Below are 22544 nucleotides of genomic sequence, written 5' to 3'. Positions count from 1 at the left end.
GAAGATTACATCACAGTTTTTATCTCATCTCCTCCTGTTAGCTGTTAAGCCTCATCTACCTGTAACTGTGGCATATTTAAGACTTCCATAAGTATTTCCATTTCTGCTCTTTCTTGATTTCCACATTTCTCTGCTTTATACAAATTTTCATAAAATTTCTGAAATATCTGTAATACATCTACAGGATCTCTGGTTATTTTTTCTTGTTAAAGGCTCATTAAGTTTGGTGGCAACCCTTTCTACTTCCAGTTTTCTCTGTCGTCATGCTAAAAGTTTTTGTGCTGTGGAGTTCTCATCAAAAAATAGCTGCCTAACAGCAATCTTTCTAATCTTGTGCATCTTATCCAGATACTCCCTTATTTTCTCAAGTACTCTGCATTTGTGCCTCTTCTTGTTCTGTGAGGTTACCCTTATTCTGCAATACTTTAACTTTTGTCAGCTCCTGTAAGTAATTCCTATTACTTCTTAACCATATCTCGTTCTCTTTTTCTCTACCCTGTTTTTATACTCCATTTTCATTTTTTTCACTCACTAGCTGTAACTTTTGGGGATATTTCTTTTTTCTCTAATAACTCGAATAATTCCCACTATCCATTCCATAAATTCCTCTTTTCAACAAGAATGTGGCAAAGCACCAATGTCTCATTTTTACTTTATTACCCTGCATTTTTGTCTTCTTTTTTATTAGTGCATTATCTGAAATAGTTATTGGATATATGTTGAAGCTTTCACTCAAATGCACATATTCCTGTGAATGTAATTTCTTTCTAGTCTAGCCCATTTGTTGTACCTTGGGGAATAGTATATAAATTCTGTCCAACTTCCCACTACTGAATTTACATGTTCCATACCAAATATTTTCATAAATGTTTTCAGAAGTCTAACACTTTTGTTTTATTTTCTCTTCTAAGTCCCCCTGATACATCCTTGCTGTTGCAAATAAAGTTCCAGTCCCTACCTATAAGTAATGTTCCCTGCTGAAAGCTGATTGTATCTCCAAAAAAATTAAGCTCCATAATAGCAGATGTTCTTCGTGTTTCACTGTTGCAGTCATTACATTTCGGTAATCTGCTGGCAGGTTGCCCTCAGTTGGCCTGAATTCCAAAGTCTTGGGTCCTACGTCGGTTGCTGTCTCCTCTTCCATGACGTCAGGTCGTCAGGGGTATAAAACATGCAGCCGATGCCATTTTCTTTAGTCTTTCTTGCTGCGTAGTGCCCGATGAAGAAGCATTTCACAAGTGCTGGTCGGCCGACTACTGAAATATTCAAGTTTGAATTTCAGAACCGAAGTCTTCACTAAAGCTAAATACCCCATTGGGGAAACTTTTTTCTTGATCCATACTGATGTCAGAAAAAGTTAATAATTGGATTACTTGTGGCAAGCAAATACCTCATAAGGATTTCCATTTATACTGTATTCCTTGCCTAGGCCCTGATCACAACTTGCCTGGCTGTCGGTTTTGTGCTAGATTTAACCAACGCACTATTAAGTGTCAGTATATTTTTGCCTCAAAGTATTTTGGAAACATATTTAACTACCCAGAAATGTCGTCAATAGCAATCCAACCAGAGTACATAAAAAACGCAAAGAAAAGGACAGAGAAAGACAGTCGAGATCCAAAACCGACGACGAAGCTTCTCCTAAGCCAGTCGCCGGTTCACCAGTAGTCAGTGAGGCGCTTTCGCAGCCCCTGATACCCGCTACTTTCGAGTCGCAGGCCTCTACCGAAACCCATGTGGAGTCCGGCATGCCGCGAGATACTCAAGGTATTGGACCGACGGATGTATCTCCCTCGGATGGGTCCGGAGCTGCTGTGCAGGCACCAGCTTCTGAGGGTGTCAACATTTGTATATCAAACCGATGACAGCTGCAAAACCAAAAACAAAAGCAACTTCTAAAACTAAAAAACTGACGCATGAGCCACGTGCACAGGCCTCTATGCCTAAAAAACAGATGATCAAAATGGCTGAAGACCTTATTACCTTGATCAGGGGTACCCATCCCCCTCCAGATAAGAGGCCTAGGCAAGACACTGATTATGAATCTTCAGATCAGGTTTCTATTTCTTCTGATTCCTCTTCTGATCAGGAATTATCTATACCTCCCTATGAGGATTCAGATGCAGAGGAGTCTATACCATCTGCATCACCTCCTGAGGATGATCAATTTTGGAGAATCCTTGCATACTTTGAGGGAGCATTTTCACTGAGAGAGTCAAGATTTCTCAGAATCAAAAAAGAGGCTCAGGGATTTCCTTCTTCTCCCTCGGCACAGACCTTTAGCCATACCCCCTGTTTTAGACATTGTGGATGATGTGTTTTAGGAGTCAAGCTTGACCCCTGACTCCTTAACTCCGGCTCCCAGCAAGCCTGACAGATATTACAGGGTCCCTGACTCACATAAATTCTGAGCCTGAAACTATTTCACAGGGTCCAAAGGGAGTTAAGGCCTCAACAGCAAAAAACCCTACCCCCTCTGACAGAGATTCAAGAGCACTGGATAGATAGGGAAAAAAGGTTTATACATCTGCTACCTTGGCAATAAGGGCCTTAAACTGTCAATTTCATATGCTCAAGTATCAACAACATGCTATGGGATTGCTAAAACAGAAACTGATGTTGATTTCTGAATGTGCAGAAAATAAAGAAATGCAGGAATTATTGCATGCAGCTGAATAGGTTGGAAAGCATACTTTGCAATGTGGTTTTGATTCCTTAGAGGCCTCCTGCAGGGCCACAGTTACTGGATCTGTGATAAGGAGGCATTCCTGGCTAAAGGAACAAAATTTGCCTGATCATGTTAAAGCTAAATTGTTAGATGCACCTTTACAGCATGATACTCTGTTTGGAATTAAGGCAGAAGAGGTTTTAAAGAAAATGGAAGACAAAGCTAAGTCTATGCAAACTGTAAAAGGCTTCTTACAAGTGTAGCCACCAAGATTCAGTAGACACTGGCCTACAAAAAAATTGGTCCTTTCCTGTGTCAGACAGAGCTCAAAGGGGCAAATCCAGACGCCCTAAGGGTTCCAGATACCGGACGCAAGATTCATACAGGCCAAAGCAATGGGGCGCTTCTACCTCCAAATCTGGAGGAGATAAAGCGCAAACCTACAGAAAATAGTCCCAATGACTTCCCTCTACCTGCAACAAGCACTCATCTTTTGGCAGCGCCCTTAGGGGGAAAATTAGCAATTTTCGCTCAAATTTGGCAGTTAATAACCCAGGACAAGTGGGTGCTAAACATAGTATCACAGGGATACAGATTCCATTTCCATACTCTGCCAATTGCAAATGGCTGGCCAGATCTGCCAAAAAATCAATGGGTAGAGGCACAGAAACAGGTTACGTCCGTCATGGATATGGGGGCCATTCAGCCAGTACCAGAACAGGAAAAAGGACAAGGTTTTTACTCAAGACTGTTCTTGGTACCCAGAAAGGACAAGGCCTAGCGGTCAGTACTGGATTTATCGATATTGAACACATACCTGGACATTCCAAAATTCAAAATGCTGACTTTGCAGCAGCTTCTGCCCATGCTGGGCAAGAATGGTTCGCTGGTGACATTAGACCTAAAAGAGGCATACTTGCATGTCCCAATAAGACAATCGTGCAGAAGATACCTCAGATTCAAGGCTGGCTTAATGCATTACCAATTCTCTGCACTGCCCTTTGGCTTATCTACTGCACCCAGGGTCTTTACAAAATGCCTGGCACCAGTAATTGCATTTTGCAGACAAAGAAGTATTCAAATATATCCTTACTTGACGACTGTCTCATTCAAGCAGAGAACAAGGACATTCTTCTTCAACACCTGGCGTTTGTGAAAAGGCTTCTAACATGCCTAGGGTACGGAATAAATGAAAAGAAATCACAACTGGTACCCTCTCAAAAGATAACATTCCTGGGTGCAAGCTTGAATACAGCTGCCCAGATGGCTTACCTCATGCCAGACAAGCAAAGGCAACTGACTACTTACTTCAAACTGATGGCAACAAAAACCCAATTATCTGCAGGACAAATTCTGCAGGCTTTGGGCTTCATGGCATCTTACTGATTCCATATGCATGACTGCATATGAGGAAACTGCAATGGTACCTAAAATGTTTATGGAGTCAACATTGTCACAGTCTAGAAACAGTGATTCCTCTCATTCCGTGCCTTTCTATGGTGGGCAAAGGCATGTCACCAAAACATGGGACTGACCTTCATTTTACCCCCTGCCAGCCAAACCATAACAACAGACACATCAGATTATGCCTGGGGGGAGGCCCCACATGGCAGGAAGATACAGTCAGGGTATATGGACCCCAAAACAAATGCATATACATATCAGCCAGAAAGAGATGCTAGCTGTTCAAAATGCCCTAACAGCCTTCAAGGACTTACTTCATCCAGGACAATTACTGATAAAGACTGACAGCACCACAGTCATGTAGTATATAAACAAGCAGGGGGGCACACACTCATACCCCCTTTGCAGATTAGCCATGACACTGTGGGATACAGCTTTGACTTACCAAATACTTCTTCAATCTCAATTCCTGCCAGGAAAGCAAAAAACTCTGGCAGACGATTTAAGCAGAAACCTTATGGATCCTCACGAGTGAAAACTAGATCCACAAGTCTTCAGCATGATAACAAAGAAATGGGGGAGCCCAGACATAGATCTATTTGCCTCTCCTCAAAATTATTAATTGAAAATATTCAGCACTAGGAATTATCACAGACAAGCATGGAAAGTGGACGCTCTATCCTTCAGCTGGAAAAACCTATCAGTTTACGCCTTTCCTCCTCTGCCTCTTCTTCCCAAGGTCCTCCTAAAAGTCGGACAAGAAAAAACAAAGATGTTACTAATTGCCCCGGACTGGCCCCGCCAATACTGGTACCCAATCCTAAGGAACTTCTCAGTACCCAGCTTGGACATTACCTCAAAGACGTCAACTATTGTCCCAGCAAAACAATCAGATCCTGCACAATCAACTCCAGACACTGAACGTGGCAGCATGGCAAATCATGTAGTTTTACAAGCAACACCTCATAGTAAAACTGTGATGGATGTCATTTTGGAAGCCGGAAGGCCTAGTACTAGAAAATCTTATGCTGATAAATGGAAGAGATTCTGGGCTTGGATTCATCCTCAAGGAACTGATACAGCAGAACCAAATATTCCTCAGATATTACACTATTTAACTGAGATGCTTGACAAAGGCCTATCTTTTTCATCAATTAAAATCCATGCCTCTGCCATTTCAGCTCATTACAATACAGAGCCACCAATCTTTTCTCATCCCTTACTAAAGCAGTATCTTAGAGGAGCCAAAAATTTAAGGCCTCCTAGAAGATCACCAATATCTGCATGGGACCTCAATTATTTGTTGGAAAAGCTCACCCTGCCTCCAGTTGAACCAGCTGCTACTGCTGATCTAAAGTTCTTATCATGGAAAACAGCTCTGCTACTAGCAATTACTTCAGCAAGAAGAGTTTCAGAGCTACAGGCCCTCATGGCTGTAGAGCCTTTTATCATATTTTACCCAGACAGGGTGTCTCTGAGGACAAATCCTACATTTATGCCTAAGGTGGTTTCCAGTGTGTCTCTTAACCAGACTATTCATCTGCCAACCTTTTATCCAAATCCGCAGAACAAGGGGGAAATAATTCTGCATTCCTTGGATGTGCACAGACAGCTAAGATTCTACTTGAGCAGGACTAAAGCTCTAAGAAAAACTGAGCAATTACTAGTGGCATATGCTGCAGGATCAGAAGGAAAGGCTATTTCAAAGCAGACTATATCAAAGTGGATAAGCCACTGCATTCGTTTTTGCTACTTACACCATAGTAAACCTGTGCCCAAGGGCATTGGGTCTCATTCCACCAGAGCTGCAGCTACTTCAGCAGCCTTTCTCAGAGGAGTACCAACCAAAGACATTCTAGAGGCTGCTAGTTGGAGTTCTATTCACACCTTTACAAAGCATTATCATTTGTCTATCTACTCTAAGTCCAGGGCAGGCTTTGCCACTGCAGTTCTGCAGGGCTTTATAGCCGCACCTAATGCTGTTTAGCTCCAGCCACCCAGTCATAGCTTTGGGATTCTACCCAAATGTAATGACTGCAACAGTGAAACACGAAGAACATAGTACAGTTGCGTACACTTACCATAAATGTAGATGTTAGAGTGTATTCACTGTTGCAGTCCAGGTTACCCTCCCACCATCCCCCTTTCATTCTGGAGTTTATCTTTCCTTCTCTGTCTTCTACAACCTATGTGGTGTATTTGCTTGTAGATGAAGGTAAAGTTTATATTGATGCATGTATTTTTATATGCATAATTTTGCTAACTTTTTGGGGGCACCTGACATCTGGGGCAAGAAAAACTAAAGAAAATGGCGTCTGCTGCATGTTTTATACCCCTGACGACCTGACGTCATGGAAGAGGAGACAGCAACCGATGCAGGACCCAAGACTTTGGAATTCAGGCCGACTAAGGGCACTCTGCCAGCAGATTACCCAAATGTAATGACTGCAACAGTGAATACACTCGAACATCTACATTTATGGTAAGTGTACACAACTGTACTTTTTTGGCAACGCTTTTACCATCCTTTTAGCTAGTGTAGACATGAAACACTTTATAATCTGCCAGCATAATCCTCCTCCCGTGCCTGTAGCCGCTTGCTACCACAAATGTACCATTATTGTCTTTTTTCCTCCTCTGTAACCATTGGAGTCCCTATAGCAATCTGTATAATTACTCCCGTTTTCATTTGAATATCTATCCTGAAATCCTTTCTTTGTCAAATTCACCTTCTCATTTCTTTTCAGATGCATATCCTGCAGCATTATGTTGCACTGTGCATTTCTTAATAGAGTTCAATACTCTTTCCTTTTTCCTTTACCTGTAAAGGCATTTATGGTCCAAGATAACATGGATAAAGTAGCAATTATGGCAAAAAACTATTGTTCCCAACTATTATACATGTCTGTTTTTTTGAATGTGGATTTCCAACTTTCATGTCACATGCACTCACTGTTTGTAAAAATAAGAGAAATAACTTATTCTACACATAATTTAATTATACAGTTACTGTAAAAATAAGATAAATAATTTATTTGACATATAATTTAATTATACAGTTATTTTTTCTCATCCTCATTTGAACCTGTCACATTTTCCACTTTTTTGTTTTAATAAAAAACTTCAAACAAAAGACTAAATACATTTTCAAAATACCCCACCTCTTGTTACCCAGAACAAACACACAAAAACTATGTACATCTTAAAAAGGTTTGTTTAACCCATCAAATAAGAACAATTATCCCAAATAGACAGCTGCACCCACAAACATCATCTACCCTAAAAAGTACTACAGCTTGTGTTCTCACTTGCGCTGATTGCTGTCTGTTGTTTTCTTATCTGTATTCTCCTCCCAGATATAAATAAAACTAAATTGTACTCTACTCTATTAAATGCATTAAAGTATTAAGGCTGCTGTCTTATACACTTCCCACAATTTCAGACTTTATTTTTCACTGAACTGCTTGCCATTGTACCTTTAAATTTTACATTTCCTTGAGCTAAGAATGCTCAGAATTCTTAAGATTAATTTCTTGCACCTGCAGTCAGATCATCTGCATGTAAAAGTAGTCAGCAATGAATTTGTACATTTTTATTTATAATGAAATGTACCACTGCCTTAGTAGCATATTTCTTGACTCCCACAGAACATTTCCTAATATATTTGCAGATACATGCAGTTTGGCATTTTTCATAGCTTTCATCATTGTGAAAAAATGCCTGACTTTTGGGAGAATTTATGTGATTATATATTCCAGGGTGACAGTGAATATTATACATTTTTTTCAAGCCTACTTGCTTACAAAAACACTTGTTTATAGCTTGAAGCCAAGGGCATTATTCATCCTTGTAAAAATAAGAGAAAGTAACTTAATTCTGCATACAGTTTAATCATTGCTCTTTTACAACCCACCCCAACACAGAAGCCTAAGATCTCAGTTTATTAACATTAGACTTGCTTTTGTCCAGCCTTTCTTCTCTTATACTGTAAAGCTTATATTTCTTAAAATTTAAAAAAGTTGTTTACTTTAATATCTTTAACCCATACAATAGTCACTGAAGAGACTTCCCCATGCCACATTTAAAATATCCCTGACTACATACTACAAAAAACTGCTTTACTATGCGCAGCATGCAGTGTATATCATGAAATGTTTTATACCAATATTAATAAGCTGCGGTGGTGGTGCTGCGGTAGCGTTGTCGCCTCACAGTAAGATGTTGTCCTGTTCGATTCTCAGCTAAAGCGTCTTCTGTGTGGAGACATGCGTGAATGGGCTTACCTTTGTTGAAGGTTGTACGTTAGGGCTGGCAACTCAGTATGTAAAAATCTACTGCCAATCATTAGCAGACCGGAGTTCCGCTGTGGCGACCCCTAACCGGGAAAAGCCGAAAGATACAACATTAATAAGAACAAAAATTGTTTTACTTGGTTACTTTGTCTTTTTTCCTCTTTAGGGTCCTTCTAAACGTTGATGATATAAAGTTGGATAAATGCTTTACAGTCCGCCCACTTGTTTAACAAAGTCGACAAACGTCCAGTCTTCCTCAGCCACTTTTTTTCTGCAAAGTAATATTTCACAAATGTGATTGATGCTTTATAGTCTCACATTTATTCACTAATTTCAATATTGCTGGTCTTCTTCCTGTGCATCTCCATCTCCCACACCAGACCTTGGTTGAAGTCCAAGGTACTCCTAAACCTTTTAGTCAAGTCCTGTCCTTTTTTCTGTCTCTCAAGCGTTTTCCTTTGGAACACTGGAAAAAGTTTCATGGCAAAGTCTGTCTATTAGTTTTATTGTCAGAAGAATGAGAAGCAGAATCCTCTTCTATTTGCTGTCTCACTTTTTGATGGATAAACTTTTTTATTTCCTCCTTAGCTTGTTCTGCTTTCAAAAATGTCTGTGATCTTCCAGGGAAAATATTCAGAAGGTGGCTGGATATTGCATCTTGAATCTCACACCTGCCTTTTGACATTTCCTGAGTGCTGGTTTTAAGTTTGCTTCTCCTCTGCCTGGTGTGCAGTGAATAATTATTTTCCACAAACATATCTGTTGTCTGCAGTTTTTATTAATGTTTCCTTCTGACATAATTTTGTTAGGATCATCTCTTTCTGCTGGTATGATTGCATCTTTACTAATACAGGACTTGGCTACTTTCTCATGGCCAGGATTGGAGTATACACTCAATGTGCCCTTTTACTTAAATCATGCTGTGGAATACCAGTCCAGTTGCTTATGTGTGTTGTCATAAAATTAGTACACTCTGTTCCTTCCAGTTTCCCTGGTACAGCAGAAAATCTCAGGTTATCTCTATGCCTCTGTCTTCTAACTCTTACCATTTTTTGAAACGGCTGTTCTTGAGAAGTCTTATACTCAGCCAGCATTTTCTTTATTTCATCATCTGATTTTTACAGTTTTATCATTTCAGCTGAATAACTAGTTAAAGCTTCTTCTGTTTCTTCCAGCCTTCTGTTATTTGGAGTCAATATACTCCCATGTTTCATTTATTTTGATCTCCTGTGAGTACATTTGATTTATTTTTCCTCTGTTATTGGAACCCATCTGTTGGCCCATCTTTCATCTACTTCAGTGTACCCTACCCATGGATCCTTCTGTTTTTCAGTGCATTCTTAGTAAAACAGGTTATTCCATCCTGAGATATTAACTTTCAGCTAGAAGAGTTAACCACATCTCCACCTGAACCTGTATATCAAGCATATTTAACTTTCATTATATGGGAGGCTGTCTTTTCTCTGACATCAGCATTATGAGTATCTGAGTTGCAAACTCTTGGTGAGTTAACTGTCTGGTCTGCTTTTGGGCTAGGGTTTTAGTAAGAACAAATCCTGCATTCATGCCCAAGGTTGTTTCAGACTTGTTTGTATCAGGCCATCAGTCTCCCAAGTGTTCTATCCTAACCCTCAAAACCATGGATAAAGGATTACTCATACTGTGGACATCCATAGGCATATCAGGTGCAGTCTTGACAGAGGTAAGTGCTTTAGAAAAAACAAACTGCTATTTATTTCTTCCGTTGGCACTAAGAAAGGACAACCCGTGTCATTCAGTCTATTTCCATTTGGTTGTCTTTGGTTGTTGCTTTTTGTTATACTCACCATGATAAACCACTTCCTGGCAGTATTAAGGCACAACTCTTCAAGGGCCTTGTCTTCTTTGATGCCATATTGGAAATGGGTGGACTCTAGAAGCTTTCTAGAGACAGCTGTATGGTCCTCTGTATATAAGAGTACAAGGAATTACATCCTGGATTATTTTGTTTAAATATAGGACTGTCTTTGTTAGGACAATTCTCCAGGGGCTTCTCAGGTTGAATAAGCTTTGATAATCGACCCATATAGGCTGATGGCTAGTGCAGCACTGGGAATGATCAACATGGAACAGTGTGTACAGTTGTGTAAGTAGCACTTGCCCATAACAGTAGATATTCAGATTCCTCGCTGCTGCAGTAGTGTACCCCCCACAATCCCCCTAGTGGTGTTTAGGGGGTCTATATTAGCAAATCGAAAAACCCTTTAACCGAATACCTAAACATCGACACCTGTAACGCGAACCGCAAAAATCCTGAGCGCACTAAACAATGAAAAATTAAAATAACGAACTGTCATAGTCTGTCAACCCCACCACCTGCTACATACTACCTACCCAAACAAAATAAATAAACCACATACATACACTAACCAAACCCTACTTCTAACTTAAAGTAAATCACCAAAACCCTACTTTTAACCCTACACTAAACCCCACAAACACAACTAACTATGCACTATCCTTAACCCCTCCCTAACCCTAATGTCCGTAACTACCGCACAAGTCCACTACAGACATACACCCAAAAAAATAAATGCACATACATATAACAAAACCCTACTTCCAACACTACACTAAACCCCACATACACAACTATCTATGTACTGTCCTTAATCCCTCCCTAACCCTAAGGTCAGTAACTACCGCACACTTCCCCTACAGACATACACCTAAAACAAATAAATAATACACATATATACAGCTAAATAAACCCTACTTCTAACACTACACTAAATCTTACATAACTTACCTTAACCCACATCCTAACCCTAAAGTCCTATCTATCGCACATTTGCATTACGGAGCTATACCGCAGACGGGCCAACGGTTGCACTTCGACATTTCCATTTTCGCTGTTTCGGATGTTCGGCATTTCCGTATTTCGCGCAATACGTGCCGCTCTTTCTGTATTCGCGATTACGGTCTTTCGCTCTGCTAATAGCAACACATGTTTAGGATTATTTCTTGTTTGTTTAGTTCAGGATGAGTATGCTGCTACTTAACTTTTAAGGCAAGAAAGTCCTAAAACATTTACACTCTGACTGCTGAGTTTCTCTCCTCAGGGCTGATGAATTAGCAGTTAGAGTAGAAGTATGAGATGGAGCCAGAACTTTTGGAGGCTGGACAGCTGTTGTGTCTTGGGCAAAATACAACCCATATAGCCTAAAGGCTACTGCAGCAGTGAAGAACTCAAACATCTACTGTTAGAGGTAAGTGCAACTTGCACAACTGTACTTTAAGCATGGGACACAGCCAAGTTCCTGTTCATTATCCAGTGACAGCAATCAACAGTATATTCTGGTGTTCTGTGGTTTAAATCTTACACTGATGTTCTTCGTCTTCCATTGCTGCAGTCCTGACTATTGGGTATAGTCCGCGTCCAGTCGGCCCGAATACCAGAGTATAAGGCTGACGTCGGTCAGGCGCATTAGACTGGCGTCAGTAATGCCGTAGTACTACGTACATGACCGACGCCATATCCTCAGTCTTTTGCCGCATGGTCCGATGCAGAAGCAGTTTTGCGAGTGCAGGTTGGCGATTGAAATATTTCAAACCGGAGTTTCAGACCAAACAGAGTTGGCTAAGTACCCGTTAGAACATTTTGGTTTTCTTGCCTCAGTATTTTACGGATGTCAGAAAAAGTGAATAACTGTATTTCTTGTGGGAAACAGATACCTCATAGGGATTATCATACCTTGTGTATACCTTGTTTAGGGCCTGAGCACGGCGTTGTTGGTTGCGCTCTTGTGCTAGGTTTAACAAACGCACTATTAAGAGGAGGTTAGACTGTGCCAGGTTAGTGTTTGGGAAGCGATTATAAAATGCCGCCGGATGCTCCCCGCCCTCCAAGAAGCGCAAGGATAAAACAGTGAAGCCTAGGGTTGAGGAACCGCAGTCCCGGACGTCGGTTCTTTAGAAGGCTCAGTGGAGCCGGAGGTTTTGCCAGGAGTTTCCATGGAGTCCCAGGCAGAAACTCTACTCTTACAGGATGTGCCTTCTCAGGAGGTAGGCCAGGCTGAGGGGGCTTCTCAGGTGACTGTTCTTCCCTCTCTTCCCAAGGTAGTTAGAGCCTCCTTCTGTTGCCAAAACTTCTTTGAGAGGTAGGCCTAGTTCAGCTTCAGTGGGGCTTCTCCTAGCATTTCGGTTCTGTACCTAAGAAACATATGCTTAAAATGGCAGAAGATTTGATTACTATGATTAGGGTTCTATGCCCCCCCTGATAAGAGGCCTAGGGTGGAACCGGAGTTTGATAGTTTTTGAACAGTGTTCAGAGGCTTCAGAATCTTCTGTGGAAGATATGCAGGAGTATCCTACTTATTCTGATTCTGATGTGGATGATTCCACTCCTACAGCTTCTCGGCCTGGGGCTTTCTCAGTTTCAGAGGCTTTGGATCCCATGGGGGAGCACTTTAAATGGGAAGGCCAGGATTACTCTGATTCCAGGACAAGGCTTAGGAGTTCTTGTTTTACCCCAGCATAGGCCTTTAGCTATTCCTCCTGTGTTGAATGTGGTGGAAGATGTTTTTGCAGAGGCTTCCTGAACCCTGACTCTTTGCCTCCTGCGCCCGTTAAGCCTGATAGGTATTATAGGGTGCCAAGCTCATAAATATTTGTTTAAGAGTCCTAGGGCGGACCCAGAAACTATTTCTCAAGGCCCTAAGGGTGTAAAGGCTTCTGTTGTTAAAAATCCTGTTCACTGATAAAGAGGCAAGGGCTTTGGATAGGTGGGGAAAGAAAGTGTATACTTCTTCCACTCTAGCCATGAGAGCTTTGAATTGTCAGTTTCACATGCTAAAATATCAGAATTATCTCCTTTCACAATTGAAATCTAAGGTGGATGCTTTGGCGGAAGGTATTGAGTGTAAAGAGTTGCTGGATTTGGTTCATGTGTCTGAACAAGTGGGTAAGCATTCTTTGCAATGTGGTTTTGATGCTGTACAGGCCTCCTCGAGGGTGGCTGCTACCAGTTCTGTTCTTCGCAGGCATGCCTGGTTGAAGGATCAGAATTTAGCTGAGCATGTTAAGACAAGGATTTTGGATGCTCCTTTACAGTCTGATGTGTTGTTTGGTTCCTGTGGAAGCAGTTTTAAAGAAAATGGAGGACAAAGCTAAGTCTATGCAAACTGTTAAAGATTTTGCAGGTGCAGCCAAGTTTAGTAGAAATTGGCCTGCTAAAGGGTGGACTTATCCTGCTTATGATTCTCAGTCTAGGGGTAGGTCTAGACGTGGTAGGCAGGGCTCAAGGTTCTTTCAGGCCTAGAACAGGGAGTTCACCTGCTCAGACTTCTGGTGAGGGCAGGGGTCAGTCCTTTCGTAAACAGACCCAATGACCTGTCTTTTCAGCTGCCAGCAGATTCACGCTTGGCAGCTCCTTTGGAGGAAGACTGTCTCTTTTCAAAGAAAATTGGGATTTAATTACTCAAGACAAATGGGTGTTGGATATCATTCACCACGGTTACAGATTTTATTTCCATACAATGCCCCTTTCAAAGGTATGCCAGACGTTCCTCCTCCACAAAGAAAAGAGGCTCACAAGCAAGTTTCACAGTTACTTCATAGGGGCCATTCAGCCAGTCCCTGTATCAGAAAGGGGCCTAGGATTTTATTCTCGCCTGTTCCTTGTACCAAAGAAGGGAAACACGTGGAGACCAATTTTGGATTTATCTATCCTCAACACTTATCTGGACATTCCCAAGTTCAAGATGTTGACGTTACAACAGCTTTTACCTCTGCTGGGCAAAAATCACTGGATGGTAACTTTAGATCTCAAAGAAGCTTACCTTCATGTGCCTATAAGGCTAAGTTGTTGGAAGTATCGAGCTGGAAATTTTCATTATCAGTTCTCTGCATTGCCCTTTGGCTTATCTACTGCCCAGAGTGTTCACAAAGGTTCTGGCTCAGTGATAGCTTACTTCAGGCTTCAAGGAATTCAAATCTATCCTTACTTGGACGACTGCCTGATTCTGGCTCAAGAAAGGAAGTTCTTCTACAGCACCTGGAATATGTTATCGCAGTGCTAAGATGCCTAGGGTATTCTGTGAACGAAATAAAGTCCAGTCTAGTACCCTCTCAAGACATGTGCTTTCTGGGTGTGAGACTGAATACAGCAGCCCAGATGGCCTTTTTAACCCCGACAAACAAAAGAGTCTGTCACTTTACTTCCATCAACTATCTCATCAGTCCGTGCTGACTGCAAGGACAGTCCTTCAAGCATTAGGGTTCATGGCATCTTGTATTCTGGTGCTTCCCAATGCCAAACTGCATATGAGGAAGTTACAATGGTATCTCAAAATGTATGGACACAGCACTGCCAGGATTTAGACACTGTCATTCAAATAATACCTTGCCTTCAAAAGAATTCTTGTGGTGGGCTCAGGAATGTCACCTAAACAAGGGACTCTCTGTGACCGCCAGAGGCAAGTCAGATCTTAACGACAGATGCCTCGGACATTGCTTGGGAGCTCATCTAAATGGAAAGTGGATACAAGACAAGTGGCCTGCCAGACTACAGCATCTACATATCAACATGAAAGAGATGTTAGCAGTCCAGTTTGCATTAATGGCTTTCAAGGAGTTACTTCTTCCAGGGCAGGTGTTGATTCTAACAGACAACACAACTGTCATGTGGTACATCAACAAGCAAGGGGAACACATTCTTATCCTCTATGCAGGCAAGCAATGATTTTATGGGAGACTGCGCAAGCCTGCAACTAACTCTTCAGGCAAGGTTTCTGCCAGGAGCACAGAACTCCTTAGCAGATGTGTTAAGCAGACAAATCATGGATCCCCACGAGTGGAAACTGGATCTTCATGTATTTCAGAAACTGACAGTGTCATGGGGAACTCCAGACATAGATCTGTTCGCTTTTCCACTAAACCACCAGCTGCCAAAGTATTGCACAAAGGGGTTTCATCACACAGCTTGGAAAGTGGATGCTCTGTCTTTCAGTTGGAAAAACCTTCATGTGTATGCCTTTCCACCTCTACCTCTTCTTCCAAAGGTACTGTTAAAGGTCAGACAAGACAGGCCAAGGATGATTTTGATAGCTCCAGATTGGCCTCGGCAACACTGGTACCTCTACTACGGAGTCTGGTAAAGAAGCCTCCATGGCCTTTACCTCTGATTCCTCATCTGTTATCTCAGAAGGACGGTCATCTGCTCAATGTCAAGCTACACTCTCTTCATCTAACAGCTTGGCATATTCTGTGTTGAAACACAGCAGGTCTCAACTTCCTCAACAAGTTTTAAATGTGATTAGAAGACCTAGTACAAGGAAAGTGTATGCAGAAAAATGGAAGAGATTTTTATTTTGGAGTACAGCAAAGAATTTGGAGATTTCTGAGCCTAATTTGAGTGTGGCTCTTCAATATCTTACTGAATTATTGGACAAAGGTTTGTCCTTCTCTTCCATAAAGATTCATGCTGCAGCAATTTCAGCTCACTATGATTGTGACCCACCTTTGTTTTCGCATCCTTTGTTCAAGCAGTTTCTTAGAGGGCAAAGAATATAAGACCCCGAGCTCCTACTCCTGCTTGGGATCTCAATTTTGTGTTGGAAAAACTTACTCTACAACCTTTTGAGCCTGCAGCTACTGCTGAATTGAAATACTTGTCATGGAAGACTGCTTTTCTGTTGGCTATTACTTCTGCAAGAAGGGTGTCTGAGTTGCAGGCCCTTATGGCAGTAGAGCCTTTTGATTTTCCATAAGGATAGGGTATCATTACGCATTTAACCTTCTTTTATGCCTAAGGTGGTTTCTAGTGTGGCTTTAAACCAAACTATTCATTTGCCTTTTTTGCAGACCCTCAAAATAAAGGGGAAAAGATTTTGCACACTTTAGATGTACACAGGCAATTTATTATTTAAGCAGGACTAAGGATTTTAGGCAGTCTCAGCAGTTGTTTGTTTCTTTGCTTTGAGTTCTCAGGGCAAGCCTGTGTCAAAACAAACTATTTCTAGGTGGATTGGCTTTTGCATTGCATTTTGTTATTCCCATCATGGCAAGGAGATTCCAGCTGGGATTAGGCCTCATTCCACTAGGGCTACTGCCACTTCAACAGCATTTCTAAGGGGTGGCAACTAAGGATATTTTGGAAGCAGCTACTTGGAGTTCAGTGCATACTTTCTCTAAGCATTATCACCTTCCTATCTACTCTAAGTCTAGGGCTGGTTTTGCCACAGCTGTTTTGCAAGGCATGTTGTCAGCTCCTACTTCTTTATAATTTGCCAGCCTCCCTTACCTCTGCTTTGGGATTCTACCCAATAGTCAGGACTGCAGCAATGGAAGACGAAGAACATAGTACAGTTTTGTACCTACATAAATGTAGATGTTCTCCTTCCCCTCTCTGTTAGGGGTGGTGTAGGTGAGTTTACATGCTTATATTTTTGTATATATTGTTGTATATATTGTACATGTTTTTGGTGCAGGTTTTTTGGGACTTGTCTTTTTAGGGTCTTCTGACATCTGGGGCAAGAAAAGACTGAGGATATGACGACGGGTCATGCGATTAGTACTGACCGGACTATACCCAATAGTCAGGACTGCAGCAATGGAATCCTCGAACATCTACATTTATGGTAGGTACAAAACTGTACTTTTTCTAAAATGGTGTACTTTTGTAAGGTCCTGTGCAGTGTTTGATTTTTTCACTTAGTCTTACTGTTGCACAATAGAAGGGCAAGGGTAAAAACATTTTGTTCTTTTTTTAATGTGTTGCTACTTAAATAGTACTATTAAGCTCTAAAACATGTGAAGATTGAAGGAAACAGAAGTGGACTTTGCATCTTTACTGACAATTTTAGTACATTATTTTTAGGCTGTGTACATGTGAATGAGGTTTTGAGGACCAGTAATTAGTTGTTTTGTGTTTAATTTTTTTTAAATTTAAACTTTTTTGGAAGTGAAGGACTGACAGTTCTGAAAAGGTAATTTCTGAGAGTCCCAAACCTCTGAAAAAGATTTACTGAAAATCCACAGTGAGACCTTGCATTTTCCCCATTGCTTTGTGACTGTGGAGTTAGTATGTAAAAGTTGGGTGGGGTCTCCTGCCATGGGGTTTGCAGGGGGAAGTGTGCCACCCTGGAAAACAGCTTTTCGTGGTTTTCAACAAACTGTGCTCTCACTGGATCAATGTTTATTTTTTATTGTTAGATATGAGTGTTTAATAGTTTGTTTTAGAACTAGGTTTTCTTTAAATGTTTATTTGAATAAACATTCACATAAAGGTGGAGTAGGAAAAACTTCACTTATAGTTACTCCTGAAGGGAATGTTTCATGTTTTAATGCACTGGAAATAGCAGATTCATTATCACAAGAGTCAAGATAACTGAATTGGATTGTATGGTACGATTTCTTTAAGGCTTGAATACATAGCAACTGCTTCTACAATTGGATGTAGTAATTTTTTTGTCTTTGGGTCATAGATAGCTTTTCAGCCTTCTGTGATTTGATAACCTTTGTGGACAGTTCCAGAACTGTGGTTTGCCTTTTCATATACTGTTTGGAACATGATGGTACTTGAGACACCAAATGCTTTTTACTGGACTGTCACAGATAGGCTGCAAAGAGGATGTTGCCTGTAAGGTAATACAGAGGATAAAAGTTGTATGGAAGGTATGTATTGCTTGGGTTGCTTTAGCAGCCATTGTTGCCTTGTGACAGTGGTGCAGTGGGTATTTTTCTTACTATACCAGCAGCCAGGAGCAGTTCTTGAATACTGGCAACTGTGGCGTGATTAATAAATGCAGTTGCAACGTAGCCTGGTTGCTAATTGTAGATGCACCGTGGCCTGATAGATAATTGTAGGTGCATGGGAAAGTTGAGTCTATATCAATTCATCGAAGATTCACTTCAGCAAACCTGACTTCATCAACCTCAGCCTTCACTTTTTGCGAACGTTCACATTGAAAAAAGATTTCATCAGGGAAATAAATCACTTGGTCAACACCACAACAGAACACAGACCACAGTATGTCAAACCCACCCAGGTGGGGGGGCTGCACCCCCCACCCCCAACTATATATATATATCCGCTCCAAGATCACACTACACTGGGGAAAAGAGCAAAGTTGTGCTGTTGGCCTACTGCTTCCTTTCCCTCATGGATGTGACCATTTACAGAATTGAAATTCGGTGGTTTGGGGTCGATGAAGTCAGGTTCACTGAAGTGAATCTTCAAACTGATATAGACCCGGTTAAGTTGTGTAGAACTCTTGGAATATTGAGTGGCTGTGGCTGCATTTGTAAGCCTGTTACATTCATGTCAGGGATGGTTTACTGGGTTCATTTACCACTAGAGTTCCTTGCATATGGTGAACAGACTTATCCACTGATATTTAATTTCCACCATACAGAGAAAAACAGAGAGAGAATCAGATGTGTGGTTATGCATACAGAAACATGTAGATATGCATACCCTGTGAGCAACAGTATAGTGCACTGATCATTTTTTGGGCAACGATGTACCTAATTAATTTTAACAAAAATGTGTTTTGTTTCTGCAAGTGATTTGCATCTCATTATCGATATATTGTGCAAATTCTTTTAGATATCTGGCAACTGGTTCTGGAGATACCACAGTTCGTTTTTGGGATCTCTGCACAGAAACTCCACATTTTACAGCTACAGGTTAGTGTTAAAAAAGCTTCCTCACTAATAACAAATGGATTATGCTAAACTTTGGGTTTTCGATGTATAGTTTTGGTCACATGTAAAGTGTGTGACTTGAAGTTGCCAGAATAGTCCAGCTTTGGTATTGACTGTTAAGGGAGTTGTTTATGTCCCCTCATAACTAGAAGAGGGATGTGATACTGGTCATTCTCAGTCAGTAGTGTTGGAGAATACTGGCCTCTTTTGGGTAGTGGATGGTAGTTGTCCTTGTTGCAGGTGAAGGGTATCTTTGTCATTCCCTGTGTTGCGGAATAAGGAAAAAGGATATATTGCTATTCATAAAGGGAGAAGTAAGCATTTTATCTTCTTTTCAGACCAGTACCCTTGTTTGCAAGATATGATGCATTCTGCTGCTGTTTTTCATCCATAGTTACAGGGTCCACAACATTTCTTGTTCAGTCCACTGTGTACCACAGAACACCTCTAAAAGTATCTAGATGTCAGTAGTACAAATCTGTGTCCGATTCCGTTTCCTAGTAATTTGGGTAGCTCTTGTATTTACGGGTCTGTATTAAAAGAACAAACGTTTACTTACCCAAATACCTAAACACTGACACGTCTTCATCGAACCGCAAAAACATTGATCGTCCAGAAGCGCAAAATCGGAAACGTCAAATCGGCATCGTTGGCCCTTCTGCAGTATAGCTATGTAAGGTAAGTGTGCGATAGTTACGGACCTTAGGGTTAGGGTGCAAGTTAAGGTAAGTGCATAGATGGTAATGTATGTTAGATTTAGTGTAGGGTTAGAAGTAGGGTTTTGTTAAGTGTATGTGTGTGGATTATTTAGTTTGTTTGGGTATAGCTTTTTAAGGTAAATGTGCAATAGTTACGGACCTTAGGGTTAGGGTAAGGGGTTAAGTTAAGTGCATACATGGTGGTATATGCAAGATTTTAGTGTAAGGTTAGAAGTAGGGTTTAGTTTAGGGTTAAAAGTAGGGTTTGGGTTAGTGTATGTATGTGGTTTATTTTGTTTGTGTAGGTAGTATGTAATGGGCGGTAGGGTGGGACAGCTATGACGGTTTGACTTTTTCAAATTTCGCAGTTTAGGGCATTCGGTGTATTTGCGATTCACGGAATATTTGCCAGCGTTTAGGTATTCAGGTAAGTAAACATTCGTGCTTATAATATAGACCCTTATTTACTGCTTTGTTTGCTGAATCTGTGCTTCTGGAAATGGTCATTCACTTAATATCCCTGCTTTTTCAGGTCATAAACATTGGGTTCTGAGTATAGCCTGGTCTCCAGATGGAAGGAAACTTGCATCAGGATGCAAAAATGGTCAGGTGAGTAAAGTGCCCTTGTTGAATAAATTTATAGAGATGAAAACAGGCAGTGCTATAAGGCATTGTGGTAATAAAACTGTAGTAATTATTTTAGCCGATATGTAGAAAGTGGTATTGCATCCAATATTTCAATAATGTATCTTCTTCAGTAGTTACTAAAAAATGCAATGTGAATGAGGAGTACAAAAGAAGAGAATATTTAGTGCATAAGAGGATGAAAATGTGCAGGATATCTATTGGACTATAACCTGAAAGCTGAAAAATGACAGAAGCTGGGGAAAGAAAGAAAGAGAGATTTGTGTAGTGATCTTAATAAAGCATGCATACCTGTTTATCTTTTGCCATACAGAAATGCTTATGATGAATGTGGAAGCATTATGTAGCTGTTCTTATAGTCAAAATCAGGATGGTCCATCACCATAGGTTAGATTTTATGTTTGGTGGTGCCTCTTGATTTGCAGAGGACCTGTCTGGACTAAGTACCTAGGAAATAGTAATCTTACCTTGGGTGAAGATTTATACTGCAGTCCTTTCTTACTGACCGAGACAAGGGAGAAGACGGTGGCAAACTAAGCTGTCAAGGAGTATGAGCCAGTGTTCAGAACACAGAAGCCTGCTGTATACATACTGCCATCACTGCATGTTTACACCCAGGTATTGTGCAATGCAGAAATGCTGAAAACCCTTCTTGCCTGCACTGTGATGCTTTGCACAGCTTCCTGACCATGGTGGCAACCCAGTCCCAGGATTTGCTTTTGCCTGGGGTTTATATGTTGGATATCAGTGCCACTCTGGAGGGAGGAGATAGAAGTTCTTCAACCAGGAAAGGCTCTATTCACCTTGATCCATGGTGCACATGGATTGAACTCTGACACAGGCAACCAGGAGTTTTTTAAGGTCTGCGACTGGAGGAGCCAGGCAGGGAAGTAGAGTAGTGAAGAAGCTTGGACCCACTCATCTCTCATGGATGGTGAGGAGGTGTTGCATGCTCTTGAGTGCAGGGAGAGTAGGATTTCTCTAGTGGAGACTGGGGAAACTACCACCTCCACTTCAGAGTTGATGGGTGAAGCTGTTTGCTGACATATTGCCCCTTGCAAAAGTGAGGGACATCCAGTAGGGACAGGCCATTGTATGCCCCCTTTCCCTGCATAGCCGGGGTATGTATTAGAATACATGGCAGCAAAAAATGGGGGGAAAATTGAACCATATCTGATGGCTGCCTAATTGATGGTCCTCTCAGCTAGTGCTCATCCTTTGTAATGAGGCACTTTTGAGGTAATAACTTGTTTCTAAGACTAGAGCTTAGTGTTGTTTTACTGCTGTTCTGTACTGTACTGTTTCCTAAATATGATTTTATGTTGTAAATTGATGTGAAAAAAGAACCACTTAGTGAACCAAAAATATACAGAAGGATTTTGATAGAAAATGAGTACTGCTGTTTTTAAACACCTCATGGGAGGTTATTTTTGTGTTGCCAGTTTGATCATTGTTGGATGAGCAAGCACAATCTACTGCAGAAGTTATGTAGTGACTTTGGTGGTGCCTTCAAGTAATGTTGTACTCGGAAAACTTCAGTATTGAAACTGTGTCCGCGGTAACATATAGTGTCTTTCTAGCAGCCCATTGTTCCTAGGTCTATAAGACAGTAACAGAAGTAACCTTAAAAGTAAATACTAGTAGTGGATGTGACTAGGAAACGTCATTAGATTGGGGTCTGATGTCCAAAAATACTGTGTGGAGTCTCTGTGGTTACTGCACATATCAGCCTGTGTTTGGTCAGAACCCAAATCTCTATTCTGATTCAGAGGTTGCTTGTCGTTGATGCGGCGACAAGTAGCTTGGCAGTGGGCAAACATATTTCACCACTGGATATGTCAAAAAGAGCATTTGCTGAGTCCTACGTGCTCAGGCAAAATTTCGTGAGCAGTTCATATGAAAAGTGAGATGGAAGGCAAGGTATACTGCAAAAGGGCTCACTGTACAGGACTGAATCAGAAGACCACTAAGTAAATAAAAATGGCAATGATGAGGTGAGAGAGTTCGACAAAAGTGATGCATAAGAACTCGGAAAAGGGAAATAATGATATGGAGATTTCCAAAGTGAGTAAGGAAGGGTTTGGTATTAATGAAGTGAAGCATCTACAGGTAATGCCATTAGACAGTAGCGTCAATCTTAAAAAAGGTCAT

At 41.1% G+C, this 22544-nt stretch overlaps 1 protein-coding gene across 2 annotated transcripts in view; it reads left to right on the top strand.

Moving 5' to 3' along the window:
• The window catches only part of NLE1 (notchless homolog 1), a 691532-nt gene that overhangs the window by 149027 nt on the left and 519961 nt on the right, over positions 1-22544 (top strand). For both annotated transcript variants that reach the window (XM_044054321.1, XM_044054322.1), the window contains exons 4-5: positions 18953-19032; positions 20281-20357. In XM_044054321.1, coding sequence (XP_043910256.1) covers positions 18953-19032; positions 20281-20357 — 157 coding nt within the window. The remainder of the gene's footprint in view (positions 1-18952; positions 19033-20280; positions 20358-22544) is intronic.

Source organism: Protopterus annectens, chromosome 13.part0 (genome assembly GCF_019279795.1).
Source record: "Protopterus annectens isolate FY-2018-M chromosome 13.part0, PAN1.0, whole genome shotgun sequence".
In the NCBI taxonomy this organism is placed as follows: domain Eukaryota; kingdom Metazoa; phylum Chordata; order Ceratodontiformes; family Protopteridae; genus Protopterus; species Protopterus annectens.
Note: the sequence above shows the minus strand (reverse complement) of the source record. Positions and strands in the feature narration are given on the sequence as shown.